This window comes from Ictalurus furcatus, chromosome 12 (genome assembly GCF_023375685.1).
Source record: "Ictalurus furcatus strain D&B chromosome 12, Billie_1.0, whole genome shotgun sequence".
Taxonomy (NCBI): Eukaryota; Metazoa; Chordata; class Actinopteri; order Siluriformes; family Ictaluridae; genus Ictalurus; species Ictalurus furcatus.
Genome location: NC_071266.1, coordinates 15,403,775 through 15,418,832, shown reverse-complemented (window position 1 = coordinate 15,418,832; position 15,058 = coordinate 15,403,775). Strand labels below are relative to the sequence as shown.

At 40.4% G+C, this 15,058-nt stretch overlaps 1 protein-coding gene across 6 annotated transcripts in view; it reads left to right on the top strand.

Moving 5' to 3' along the window:
* Positions 1–963: 963 nt before the first annotated feature.
* The window catches only part of ash1l (ash1 (absent, small, or homeotic)-like (Drosophila)), a 43,948-nt gene continuing 29,853 nt past the window's right edge, over positions 964–15,058 (top strand). For 2 of the 6 annotated variants that reach the window (XM_053637127.1, XM_053637128.1), the window contains exons 1-3: positions 964–1,274; positions 2,198–2,286; positions 12,729–13,474. In XM_053637127.1, coding sequence (XP_053493102.1) covers positions 12,899–13,474 — 576 coding nt within the window. In that variant the 5' untranslated portion in view covers positions 964–1,274; positions 2,198–2,286; positions 12,729–12,898. The remainder of the gene's footprint in view (positions 1,275–2,197; positions 2,287–12,728; positions 13,475–15,058) is intronic. The other 4 variants (XR_008387165.1, XM_053637124.1, XM_053637125.1 and 1 more) reach the window with 3 other exon arrangements.

Genomic DNA, 15,058 nt, shown 5'->3' with positions numbered 1-15,058 from the left:
ATTGTGCTGTTGTGAGGAATTCTATACAGGGGGTTAAATAATTTAGAAACTGGAGAAATCATTATAAGTTGCATTTTCAGTTGAATTTCCGGAAACCACTTGAAGCATTCGTTGTGTCTAACTATTTCTATTGCTTTTGTTTGATTTGTTCATTGCAAACAGCTGAAAGTCTGTAAATTTTGACAATAAACCTGATTTGCAATGGGGGTTGAAAATTTTGATTGCAACTGTAATATAATGCTCTGCTATATGGTCATCATTATAATGGGTATGGTATCTGATGATCATAACACGTTAGTCTTCATGATTTAGTTAAAAACAAAGAGGGTGAGGGATTCCAGTCACTCGAGAAATCATGACATCCTTAACACGTCCTTAATATCCTGTAATCTGGCGAATCTAAGTAAACAATTCAGTAACAACCAGGCAGACAGTCTATCTGTGCAGGCCGTGTAAATAAACGTGCGGATTGAGCAACGCTAGGCCACACCCCCTCTTTCCCTTATAACCAATGAGATGACTTGAATCAGCGCGAGCGTGGAAAAACATCGAATGAGAACGGTCACACACACACACACACACACACACACACACAAACCGCCCCCTCTACGCCTCCCCCCAGCTTGCGCGCGCGCGTGTGTGTGTGTGTTTCAGCCTGCTCGCCTGAGAGCGATTCCCATGGGAGTCGCGATATTTTCACTGTGGGTAAACACTGCCACGGGCGCGCTGGACATTAACCTTCGTAAACTTCTTATAACCTTCATACAAGCGGTTATTGCGTCTCTCAAGTGGTCATGTCGCACCCGAAAAAACACCATATTACGTAATACATATATACAGTATACAATATATATATATATATATATATATATATATATATATATATATATATATATATACATATATTTTATTTAGTTGCTAGGAAACGGGGCGCCATTTTGGGAGGCGCAGAAACGAGATGTTTAGGTGAAAATTGGGAGAAAGTGGAAACTCGACATTCTGCTCTCTCTCTCGCTCTCTTTCTCTCTCTCACTCACACACTCACACTCCAGTGTGTGCGTATGTGTGTGTGTGTGTCTCCCTATGTCTCTCTCTCCCTCCCCTCCCTCCCCTCACTGGGAGAATGCCCGTGTTGTACTGACAGAAACGCTACGGGCTCATCAGACATGGAGGCCCGATTAACGGGCAGAGGCCCATTCTCACGCCTTTAAAAACACAACCCTTCGCCGGTCCCCGGACAAAGGAAAGCCTGGCGACATTTCGGAACATTACGGGTAAAAAACCTCCTCATCTCCGAAGACGAGAAAGAGGCCAAGAAATTTGAGCGAGAGATCCATTTCGGGTTTCTGTTGATTCAACTCGGCCGCCATTTTGTTGACAGTTCGTGTTTTTTAATAACCTGTACGTACACGGCGGCTTTATCCGACTAGCGCTCGCTTTTACTTCTACTTTCACTGGTTTGGGAGGAATGACGCGGGCGTTTTTTTGATCGCTGTCATTTAAACAAGAAGGACACTTTGCTAAGCTGAGTTGTGGTGTCTCGTTAAAGCTAGGCTACGTTGCTTCTGCGGGTTGCTCGTAGTTAGCCAGCTAGCCGTATCAGCAATGTGCCACTGACAGGATTGATTACCCCCGCTCAGCACCACCATTCAGTTGGCATGTTTTTCAGGGGTATAAATCTGATTTATTGGTTAATTTAAATCATAAAAACAAGATGATTAGTCACGGGGTTGTTCGTGGGTTACTGCCACGTTGGTAGTAGGAAGGCCACCTTAGCGCTTGCAGGCAAACCCTGAAAAAAAATGATAGCTAGCCTAGTAAAGTAGCTAAGCTGGATAAGGAAAGTAGCCTAATGGGGATTCATTACTGCGTTACTACTACAGAATAAACACAGAATCATTCAGTGTGCACAGACTAAAATTTCCATTTAAAACGTTGAAATATATTATTACAGTCTAATAACTCGCTGTGCGTGTGTGTGTACATATTGCTCATAAGGGGCACAGGTTTGGGGTCAGTGTTGTGATTTGTGTATTAGGGATTGAGCTTGTTTGGGAGCCAAGACAACTCTAAAAGGAAGATCAACACACATTTTTACACTTCGGAATAGTTTATACACTGCTTGCTGAGCTAGTTATCTTTTGATCTTTATTATTTCTGTTTTGTTGTTGTTGTTGTTGTTTTTTTGGGACATCAGCAGTTTACCGAAGGAACCATGTTGGGACTCATGAAGGGAGGATTTTGATCCAAATGATGTGAAATCTCGTTTTTGGACCTTAAATAAACGTAAGTAAGTTGTTTTCACGCTTTAGGACAATTTATGAAAGCATTTTCATGCCGTGTGTATGTTTTGATGGGAGGAGAAACTCCAGCATCTGCATGTTTTGGTGTCTTTTATTACTGTTATGGAGGTGTGGAGGTCATGTCTTCAAAGCAAACACACACACTGTTGTGTTTATGTATATACATCTGTAAATAGTTGGAATGGTTATTTTCAGCTCTTTTGGATTGAAGACGGATTAAATAAAGGGCTGGTGGAGGTTATTTTTTTTGTTGAACTGAAACATTTCCTCCAGTCTGTTTTGGATCTGTGTGTGTGTTTTCCAGGGATTCCTAACTACCCCGTTTTTGTCCTGGTTTAGTGACCTACTGTTTTAACAGAATCTGTAAATGTTAACTAAAAGCGACCTGGTAGGTGATGTGGGAGAATCTGTCTGGAACCTTTCAGTCACCTTTGACCCTTGACCCCTGCAGCCCCAGCGACGTCAAAACGGCTGCCAAGGCAACTAGCGCCAGGCTGTCCTTGCCTTTCCTTTTCTTTCCTTTTCTTTCCTCACCTTTCCCTTTCTTTTCTTTCCTTGCCTTTCCTTTTCTTTCCTTTTCTTTCTTTTTCTTTCATTTTCCTTCCTTGCCTTTCCTTTTCTTTCCTCACCTTTCCCTTTCTTTTCTTTCCTTGCCTTTCCTTTCCTTTCCTTTCTTTCCTTTTCTTTCCCTTTCTTTCCTTGCCTTTCTTTCCTTTTCTTTCCTTGCGTTTCCGTTAATTCCTTTTCTTTTCTTTCCTTGCCTTTCCTTGTCTTTCCTTTTCTTTCCTTTCCTTGTCTTTCCTTTTCTTTCCTTGCCTTTCCTTGTCTTTCCTTTTCTTTCCTTTCCTTGTCTTTCCTTTTCTTTCCTTGCCTTTCCTTTTCTTTCCTTTTCTTTCCTTGTCTTTCCTTGCCTTTCCTTTTCTTTCCTTTTCTTGTCTTTCCTCGTCTTTCCTTTTCTTTTCTTTCCTTTCATTTTCTTTCCTTGCCTTTCCTTTTCTTTCCTTTCCTTTCATTTTCTTTCCTTGCCTGTCCTTTTTTTCTTCTCAGCATACTTTTGTTTATAATTAGAAATATTATAAGAAATCTCTTAGTTGAAATAACTATCTTGTTCATAAAATAACTAATTTATCAAAGCACAAAAAATGAGGTGTTAGTGAAAAATCCAATCAATTCAAACAAACAAACCAGAAATAACGTTCGCAGCCTACTCGTGCTCCTGAGCGTGCATAAACTTACGCATAAGAAGACTAACTAACGCCAACCTCGTCTCGAGCGACTTCTAATGATATCGTTTGAACGGATTACTGCACTTTTTATATCTGGAGTATACTGTCGAGGTTAAATGGCTTATGTTTTACGTTTACAGCGTTTAGCAGACGCCCTTATCCACTTATAGAAGAGCTTTGGAGTCTCCATCAAAAAAGAGTTCACTAATTGAACTGTATAAAGAAAGCGAGCCGACACGAACCCGTAAATTAAGATGAATTAAAGTAATCGTTCAATCATGACAAAAGAAATGGCGGTGTATAAACGGAGGATGGGCCGGTCTGTATGTCTGTCTGTCTGCCTGCTTCTCTGTCTGTCTGTCTGCGCAGAGCCGTAACCGTAAACAAACACCTCAGCTGACAGAACATTCAGCGCTCACTTCTTGTTATTAATTTGATAAATGATTAAATATTTTCATTGGCATAGACGAGAGTTAAAATAACTTGCAGGTCTGACTTACTCTGATTGTTCATTTCATGCTCCCAGCTGTCTGTGCACTCGACCTTTTATGGAGTTTTATGAGCGTCACTACATGCAAATGAGCCGTTTCGAGTGCGCGTTCTGCACGGTACGGGCGATCAGCCTCGGTACGCGAGCACAAAGAAAATCAGCGTTCGCAAAGCTTTTCAAAATCCAGCAGAACATTTTAGTTCGTCACACATTTACGCAAAACTTGACTAAATGATCAGTTAGATACAGTGTCTGTGAAAATTCTCCCGAGGGAATCTTACTCAGCCATTAAAACTTACTCTGAAAGTGATCAATAGTTTTGTCATTGTTATTAAAATAAATGCTTTGCACTTGTAGCTGCCTGTAGCAGCTCTGTCCGGTTAGTAGATTATGTACCGTCATCATTTTAACGAGCTCATCTTACTTAACCGATCCTCCTTTAATGCGATATATTTAACATATACATTAATGAGCCCAACTCCTCAGTCATTTCCACACAACTCATATACACGACACGCGCAGAATCGGACGAAAGAGTCCGTTCACTCCCAGCTTGTCATATTCATGCTCTTGATAAAACGTAACAGCAGCCAGTCCTCAGCTGTTAAACTGTATAAAACTCGTCCTGCGTTCTCTCTCTCTCTCACTCTCTCTCTCCCCCTCACTTTCTCTCTCTCTCTCTCTCTCTCTCTCTCGCGCACGCAAGTGCTCCTTAGTTTTCTTTTGAAATGTGAGACAACTGTACATGGTATTAGTGGGAATTAAAAGGTCACTGAAACTTTAGAGTTGACACCGCTTTAATAAGCTCTCCTTTTAAAGACGAATAAATACGCTGTCACAAGTACACATTGTAGCATTTTTAAAGTCTGTATTACAATTAAAAAGTGAAATGGGAGAAAAACTGTGTTCAATTTATAATGAACAAGATTACAAATGATCAAATATATGACCCTGAATACTGTCTGTCTTCAAATCTGCATTCATTCACCGCTGGCCTAGCCAGTCATTCCACGCTGAATAATAATAATAAGAATAATACAGGATAAACGTGCCGATTTATTAGAAGTCGTTACATTTACACCATAAACGAGACCTTAATAACTTCCTTAATATTATTGAGTGCTTATTGGTGACAGAAAATAAATACGATTCTCATACAGTAGGAAACGTGTGATCACTTGATCAGTGTCGAGTCTCTTCACTGTCCCTTTGCTCCACCGAGCACTGTTCATGTTGACATCAGTGGGGAAGTAATCTCTGATTAATTCAGTGACTTCTGTTGACTAAGTTTCTTGTCTTGTTATTAGGTCGTTTTGAAAAAGTGGTCCACTTTCCTCTCTAGAGAACGCGTGTAATCACAGGAGCACGGACTGAATGAATTAGGCGCATGTCCATTTTGCTTCGTTCTTACATTTGAGGTGTCAAGGCATGTTATAGGCAGATAAAGCCTATAGTGTTTGACGTTTTGGTTAGGTTTGGTTTGACAGAATTCAGCCACAGCGATATCTGATGGGTTTTCCCAGGCTGACAGATGTGTTGTCTACAAGTAAACCCCCGACCTTGCCTTGCATCTAAAACTCAGCTCAAATCAATTTTATATACATAGCGCTTTTAACAATGAATGTTGTCACACAGCAGCTTTACAGAAATGTGGATATACTGTGCATTATAAATTAGTCCCTAATGAGCAAACCAGAGGCGATGGTGGTGAAGAAAAACTCCCTGAGAGGACACGAGAAAGAAACCTAACACTAAACCTAACTCTAACCCTAGGAACCAGACTCAAAAGGGAGCCCATCCTCATCTGGGTGACCCTGGATAGAGCGATTATAATTCATTTTTCTTTTATAACTGTATAAACTGTGGCTCAGTTGGTAGAGCAGGTTGTCCACTAATCGTAGGGTTGTAGTCCTTGGGCAAGACACTGAACCCCAAGTTGCCCCCGATGGCAAGTTAGCGCCTTGCATGGCAGCTCTGCTACCATTGGTGCGTGAGTGTGTGTGTGTGAGAATGGGTGAATGAGTCAGAAAGTGCAGTTGTGTTGACAGAACGTATAAAGCTTATGAGAATGAGAGCATCAGAGTAAATTCTGAATTCATTATAGTTTTAGTTGAAGTTGTGAACTGTTCGGTGATGGAGACTTGATGGTTTCTATGTGGTACCATCCACAGTAATCTCGTGGTGGCTGTCCATTTGGGTCCATCCTCCAAACTCAAACTCAAAACTTTACATATCATATTACATATCATACAACGGGCTGATTTATGGTGAAAGCCGACCCAAAACTCTTGTGAAATACCGTTGTTCTGTTTAATCTCTTGTATAATGTCAGAAATGATCCATACGAGAGAGAAGTGTTGAGACTGACATCGCTGGCGTCAGTCTGTGAAAAGAGAGAGACAGAAGAGAAGTGTTTTTATAGTTTCATTCAGGATGTCAAGGTTAGGGCTAGTGCACTGTTCGTGGCTAGTCGAGGGATTGGGGTGCGCAAACTTCTGCTGAAAGTGAAAGTGAGGAAAAGAGAGAGAACTGGCATTGTGTCTTTCTTTTCTTACGCTTGCTGTTACAGGAACAAAGAACACGTTTCAGGCTCTGTCTGGAATGCTGCGTCGAAATGGATGAAAAATTCAAACTCGTGATACGCAAACTTTCGTCTGGCACCAAAGATGTGGTTTTAAGCCTTTTTTTTAAAAATTATTATTATTATTATTATTATTTTAAAAGGCTATCGAAAGGGAAGCCAAAAAAGCTCAGCGGTTCACTATTCCTGTATTTTTGTCTGCAGCAATTTTCCGGTGTAGGATTTCACTCACGGTTTTACTCCTTTGAAACGAAGAGGGTGCGTGAATGCGACTTAATAACTATGTCGAGAGTACGTCTGTAGGGCCAAGAACGCTTAGGAAATAAGAAAACGATTGTCACTGAGGGAGGGATAGACAGAGGAAAGAGAAGAAGGGAGGGGGCACGGGAAAAAAATGTGTTTTCGATTAGCAAGAACACAGCAGCTTTGACCGCTGTACTGTGAGATTTCTACGTGAGTAAGAAGCGAGACGTGTAGAAGTGAGTAAGAGTAAAAGGCTAGGGGACATAAGATGAGTTGTTGTAGGATGGCAGAAAGTAGGTTATGAGTTTTAGTGATATTGAGTGACTAAACATGGGGAAAGTTCAAGACACAAAGTCAATTTCTGAACCATGGTTTATATTGGCAATAATTCCTCCACAGAATGTAGGCACTTTATATAGTCCCTTCTCTATACAGGAGCAATTCCATGCAAATGTCAACCTTACCTTTAAAAAAAAATAACGTTCTTAACAAAAGAACAAAACCCTTTTTAAGTTGTCCATTTATGTCTGTATTTTACTGCATGTGCTGTAATAGAAATTTGAAACACACTCACGTTGTAAACAAGGGCTATATTTAGGACGTAACGACGCTTCAGTGCCGCGTCACGTCCGTAACGTTTTCAAGATTAAGTCTATATCATATCATAATTACCAATACAAATAACCAAACTTTTCTGTACAAAGCCAAATTATGTCCATGCTAATTATGATCAACAACTCATCTCCCTTCTTTGCTCTGAACAACCATAATAATGCGTTACGGACCTGACCGTATTAAGTTGTATGCATATCACCGGCGCACATTTGTTTACCATGATGCTGCTGTTAGATGACTGACTTATATTCCTGCAATCTGTTTCTGGCTTACTGTATATCGGAACATTTTAGAAATTTAATTCATTCATTTATTCTAGTAACATATAAGAAATTAAATTCTAACAACAACGAGAGCACTGTGGGGATTTACAGATCACTACAATGTTCTCGTTCTTACAGTATTTGAAAAAATAAGAGAGAGATGAATCATCTCTCTCTCTCTCTCTCTCTCTCTCTCTCGCCGTACATCCTGGATATATGGCTGGTTCATCACAGGGATAACACACAAGCATACACTCATTCACACTCGCACTCAAACTTACAGGCAATTTATTGTCTCAAATTCACCGGACCTGCATGTCTTTGGATTGTGGGGGGAAACCAGCGATTTAAACTATTAGGGGTGATAAATGTTTAATATAGCTGCTGATCTAGCTTGCAATTCTGTACCATTCGTGATCTCGCGCACACCAAATTCATGGTCTCTAAACTGAGTCTTGAACAACGCCATGCTGGTTACACCTTAACAGCATCACTGAACGCAGGTTTTAATAACTCATAACCACTTGGGATACTGTGATTTCAGTTTAAAGTTGACTAATTGTGCAGCCTTACCATGCTGATGTCTCAGAGGTCAAAGTTTGGTGGTTTAAATACCCACTAGAGGTCTCTGTTAAAGTTTTTAAAGCATTTTATATGCTTTTCCATAGTCAGGTAAGTGCAGCTTTCAGACCCGTCACGTCCATAACAATGGGTTTTCCTCATAAATACGAAAATGAAAATAAAATAAATATGTTCTATGGAGAGCCAACCCTTCTCCATTCGGTTTGTATTAATACTTCTGGTTTGTGGATTTTATTTCACAGAATTCCTACAAAGTATGTTGTCTCCCAAAAACTTGTCTCCTTTTTTGCCACGTCCGTAACGCAGGTATACAGGGGCATCTCAAAAAGATTAGAATATTGTGGAAAATTAATTTTTTTTCCGTAATTTAATTGAAAAAGTGGAACTTTCATATATTCTAGATTCATTACACATAAAGTGAAATATTTCAAGCCTTTTTTTTTTTGTTTATTTTAATCTTGTTGATTACGGCTTACAGCTCATGGAAATTAAAAATCCAGTATCTCCAAATATTAGAATAAAGAATTTATAATACAGAAATATCAACCTCCTGAAAAGTATGTTAATTTATGCACTCAATACTTGGTTGCGGCTCCTTTTGCATGAATTACTGCATCAATGCGGCGTGGCATGGAGGCGATCAGCCTGTGGCACTGCTAAGGTGTTCTGGAAGCCCAGGTTGCTTTGATAGCGGCCTTCAGCTCGTCTGTATTGTTGGGTCTGGTGTCTCTCATAGATTCTCTATGGGGTTCAGGTCAGGCGAGTTGGCTGACCAATCAAGCACAGTAATACCATGGTCAGCAAACCAGTTACTAGACATTTTGGCACTGTGGGCAGGTGCCAAGTCCTGCTGGAAAATGAAATCAGCATCTCCATAAAGCTCATCAGCAGATGGAAGCATGAAGTGCTCTAAAATCTCCTGGTAGACGCTGCACTGACTCTCGACTTGAGAAAACACAGTGGACCAACACCAGCAGATGACATGGCACCCAAAATCATCACTGACTCTGGAAACTTCACACTGGACTTCAAGCAACTTGGATTCTGCGCCTCTCCACTCTTCCTCTAGACTCTGGAACCTTGATTTCCAAATGAAATGCAAAATTTACTTTCAATCTTGTGGTTGTGTACTGATCCAGACTGAGACCTTTGCAGGTGTTTTGAGTTAATTACCTGATTAGAGCTCTTCTCAGGTCGACATTTCTGTATTATAAATTCTAATTATAATTTATTCTAATATTTTGAGATACTGGATTTTTTTATTTCCATGAGCTGTAAGCTGTAATCATGAAGATTAAAACAAAAAAAAGGCTTGAAATATTTCACTTCATGTGTAATGAATCATATATTCTAGAAAGTTCCACTTTTTGAATTAAATTATGGAAAAATAAATGAACTTTTCCACAATTTTCGATTTTTTTGTGATGCACCTGTATTTCCCTCGTCTAAAATAGAAAACATGAGTATAGACTGATATTTTTCTGATGTCAGGACTCTGTCGTTAGGGGTTATGGAAAATATAAAAAGATGGTTCAGTATACTGATGATAAATACATTCTCTGAGAATTATGTCACGTCCGTAATGCTGGAATTGCTCCTAGTGCTTCTCTGGTCTCTTGTTATTCTTTTGCCCTTAGCGGGGCACGACGAAGCCTTTGGCATGCCTCTACTTTCGCATTCTGCCTCTTTCTCTTCCTCCATCGCTGTTGTTTTGATTGGCGATCACATAGGACTGGAGAAGCCAGCCAGGTTCTCTGACTCCCAGGGGGCCCTCTGTGCTGAGGTCACAGCTCTGACTTGCCTCTCAATGATTCTAGACACAGAAACCACCTGCTCTGGGCAAGCCTTCATCCTAAACACTCTAGAGCTGGTTTGAAAGGTTAAAGGGAGCAGGATACTACCACTTCCTTGATATAATATAAATGTCAGTGATAGGAACATCAGCCATGAAGTGATGCTGGTCTGATGCTGCGATTTTGCATTAAAACCTACGTTTGTGTTAGCGAGTGATAAAGCAATGTTCGTACACAACATTACATTATTGTGATCTTAAAGGGCAGTATGTGAAACGGTGCATCATCGACAGAAGTAGGGGTTTTGGCAGTAGGAGTTGGGAATGAGTAGCGTGTGCGAGTTAGGGCGCTTTCAGATGCTCAGTGTTTTGAGCTTGTCTCATCACTAAGGTAGGCGATTCGTACATTTTAAGCAGCGAGGTTGAAGCTGCGCCACATCATCAAGACGTGTTTGAAAACGTAGCTCATTCATAGAGCTAGCCCATTGTGCACCTTTCTAAATGAAGCATTTCTCTAAATCTCAAAGAAAAGCTGTAGGCACAGCTCTCTCCATAGAGATACAATGGCTTGACCATTGCATCTGTAAGTGCCCTTACAGCATCGAGGTGCATTTGATTACGTCTTAACTTATGCTTCAATTGAAAAGACACAGCAAGAAGGTACTCAGTGTCAGTAAAACTCAAGTATAAATATGCCAAAATAATAAATATAGGAACAAAGTACAACTACTGAAGTATTTTCCATACCTGAGCACAGACACTAAACTTCAGATCTTTCATGTAAAATAATTTCGATATATTCTTTTCTATTATTATTTTAAACAGTTTATTAACTAGGGACATTGGTTTTAATTGCTCTCTAAGCATCATTTAAAACTAAACTGTCCGGTTGCTTTTAGAGCTTAAAATAGGACCTCTGATAATACAGATACAGTATATGGCCAAAAGTTTGTAGACACCTGACCAATCAGACCCATATGTGCTTGCTGAACATCCCATTCCAGATTTATTCCTTCTGTCATAATAAGCTCCACTCTTCTGGGAAGGCTTTCCACTAGATTTTGGGGCGTGGCTGTGGGGATTTGTGTTCATTCAGCTACAAGAGCATTAGTGAGGTTGAGGTCAGGTGCTGATGTTGGGATGTCGAGGAGGCTCCAGTTCCAGTTCATCCCAAAGGTGTTCAGTGGGGTTGAGGTGAGGACTCTGTGCAGGACAATCGAGTTCTTCTAATTTCTTCCAACCTTAACACACCATGTCTTCATGGACTACACTTTGTGCACTTTGTGTCATGCTGAAACAGGTTTTGGGAATCTTAGTTCCAGTGAAGGGAAATTATAATGCTACAGCATACAAAGACATACTATACAATTGTGTGCTTCCAAATTTGTGGAAGAACCTTCATACAGGTGTGATGGATAGGTGTCCAAAAATATGGTCATATAGTGTGTGTTACTGAGTATAATCTATCTGCTGCTATGCACAGATTGTCAACCCCTCCCTCTATCTTGTCCAAAGCACAGCGCCACTAAGTGGACAACTACCAATAGAAGTGAAGGAATTGAAGGACAGTGGTATGGTCCTTCAACCCAACCCCCAATTTTGGCTCCAGATATTCTTGCCTAGTTACAGGTTCTGAACAAGACAGTATGACTTGTTTGTTGTACACATATAGAATAGCACTATTGTTTTGCTTGCAAAGAGATGGTGGCGATTACGAAAAACCAGCAGAGAAATTCAGCTCATTGTAACACTACTATACAGTAATGAAATACACAACGTAATTCAAAAACAAATAATCTTTTATCCAGAATTTAGGTTTTTTTTTTTGCTGGAAGGTGTCCGATTTTTAGTCAAATGAGTGTTTTTGCATAATGTAGTTTGTGCAGTCATATCAGACTAGCCTGATGCTGCCAGTGAACCATGGCAGTTGAAAGTAAACTACAGCTTAGATACACTCACGAGTGAGAAGTGTAGAGCGATTTGAGGTTGATCCCACCTGCATGGTACTTCTAGTCTGGTGTCTGCTGTGCTGGTAACTAAATAGCATCTGGTCAGCAGAGGGCCTGTGGTGGTCCCTTTCCAGTGATACACGGCCTAGCAACAGTCAGCACTCGTATAACTAATCAATAGCTATGAGAAATGTGGCATTTCACTCCAGTGACAAGTCACTCCAGCGACAGTGAGTTAGGTTAATGATTTGCCAACGTTCTGGTTTTGTTCATAAGCATTGGTAGAAGAAGCAGAGCAAAATATTGAGCTTCAGGATGAACGCTGTGACTTGCACTGAATGTGAATGAGTGTCAGGAGCTAAAGGGAATCCAAACATTCATTTGAATGTTATTTTCATAAGTTGTCTTTAAAATATTTAAAATTATGTCACCTCGAGGTCAGTGGTAAAGGCTAGTTGGATCCTCCGCCACATGGTCAGTATGACTTACCTAGTTGGCCACAGCTGTCAGATGTTTTGCCAGTTACAGTCTGATTATCTGTCTGCACCGCTGTGTGACGTACTTATCGAATTACATTCAGTGCACTTTTATCAGTTCTAATGTTAATACCATGTGTACTTTTAGAATTACAGGTCACATACGAATGTCTTCTTAACCAATTACTTTATCTCTCTTTCTCACCAGTTTGAAGGTGACGAGGGCTGGGCAGCCAGGAAAGGACAACATTGCTTCAACCCAACAAATATTATTATATCCCTTCCCATCTACCACCTCCAGCTGGATTCTGCATCTCCCAGTACTGTACTGCTTGTGAGCATACCCTGCTCAGCCCTTCCCTGATTCTCATATCATCAATGGATCAGAGGACACAAGGAGGGCCCACCACACCACCTCCTCTCCCCGCAAATACCCTACCAGTTGAGTGTGAGAAGGAAGGAGGAGGTGGGAAGAAAGACGATGAAGATGAAAAAAGGAAACGGGAGAAAGAAAGAGATGCGGTGCCGGCTGTTCCCTGTAACTCAGAGAGTGGTGCCGGTGACCAACAGCAACAGCAGTCTCCGCAGTTCTCGGTCAAAGAGACCAGCTACTCGGAGGGCAACGTCAAGCTTAAGATAGGCCTCCAGGCCAAACGTATGAAGAAGCCCCCTAAAATCCTTGAGAACTATGTATGCAGGCCGGCCTTCAGAGCAACGGTTAGACATGGAAGCCGAGGCGGTGGACGAGGCAGCCGTCGAGTGGGACCATCCGATGGTAGTGGCAACACTCCTAGTATGCCACATATTAAAGAAGCAGAAAAGGACCCCACTGTTAATCCAGGAGCACTTCAGTCATCAGGCGTTCCATCCAATACTGCACCTACACCTTCTCTTCCTCCTTCCACTTCCACCAGCCCTGAAACTCCTGTGAATGGGAATGCCCCAGCTAAAAGAGTAAGTTGGTTCACTAGGTCACTTTGGGGTTTTGAAATGGGAAGGGGGGAAAAGCAAAAGATTAACTGACTAGAAGGAATTACATAAACTTTCTGATAAAATGTTGATTAAAGGAGCCAAGCCAACATTTTGGTGGGGATTTTGTTAAGCAAATCGTTCTAGATTCTTTAAACTATATATTTTATACGTTACAGTTTTGCTGTCTTTTCAGCAACCAAGGATACGTTTACACAACAGTGATGTACAACATTGTCAAAACTATTCCCATTCACACGGCTCCGCGGAAACGACTAAAAGCATGGTGTTATGCATGCCAGGCCAGTAGTTGGCGATGTCACTTTGTAAAGAAACACTACACGCCTACGCACATAAGCATTCACGCCAGCGTGTCCACGGTAGTGATCCGGGCAAGACTGCCCTATAAACAAATACAAATAAACGGGGGAGCTGCGGTTTTTCTGGATGAAACCCACAATAACGTTTACATTTCTCAAACAATTTCAATGGTTTATGATATATGTGGAGTAGAAAAAAGTTCTGTCTCAAGTTACTTAGAATCTCGATAGTTAAACTTGGAAAAGTATTCATTGTCATAAGGAATTGTGAAAACTCACGCTTGTCAAGCATAGATTCGACTTATTTTTCTTGGTTAATAAATGCTGAGACGTCCCTAATGTAATATAATTTAATGTACATGAAATGTGTTTTTTTTTTCATTGTGGAAATGGATTTTTCTGACTTCACCCACATCTTTTAGCTTTTCTTCTACTCCAGGACAAAATTATGTTAACAAAGCTCGTTCATTTTTAAATACTGAAAAAAATCTAAATAGTGCATCTTTAAGTACTAATAATAGACTATCATTGTACCAAAATGGAACAAAATCGGCAAATACAGATCAAATAGTGAGACACTGGCAGTCAGTCTGTTTTCTATATTTTATTAGCAATAAAAGGATAGAGACATACTCCAAAACAGACATTTACAAAGATAATTATAAGATTTAGAATACCCTTTGTTGGCATAGATGTAGGTTAATAATTTGCCGTATGTAACAAATGTATCTCCGCTGGTCATAGTAGTGATGCAGTAAATCTACAGTCTGCTGAAGAAGCGTTAATAAACTCAAAACAGTCCTATAATTTTGAAGTACTCGCATGCATGCCTTTAGACTGAACATGTAAAACGCGTGCGCATGATGTCATCGTTTTCACAAATTCTCGTTTTTGTACGTTTACACGGAGACGATAATGGCATCGTTTTCAAAAACTTGCACTTTGAAACACGTTTTCAAAAGTTTGCATTTTCAGGCCCAGAAACGTTGTTGTCTTGTAAACCACTAACAAAAGCTTTCCGTTTTTAGTTGAAAACGTTGTTGTGTAAACGGTTCCCAAGAAAAATCTTTTTTCATTGTTTTTTCTTTGTTTCTCGTACGGCTTTGCTTCCCATATTAGGACACATTTTCCCTTTTCCCTGGGATACACCCTTTTCCCTGTGTATACCAATAGTTAAGACACATAAGGATCTACACAATATGGCCAAACGTTTGTGGATACTTACACCCATATGTGCTTGTTGAACTTC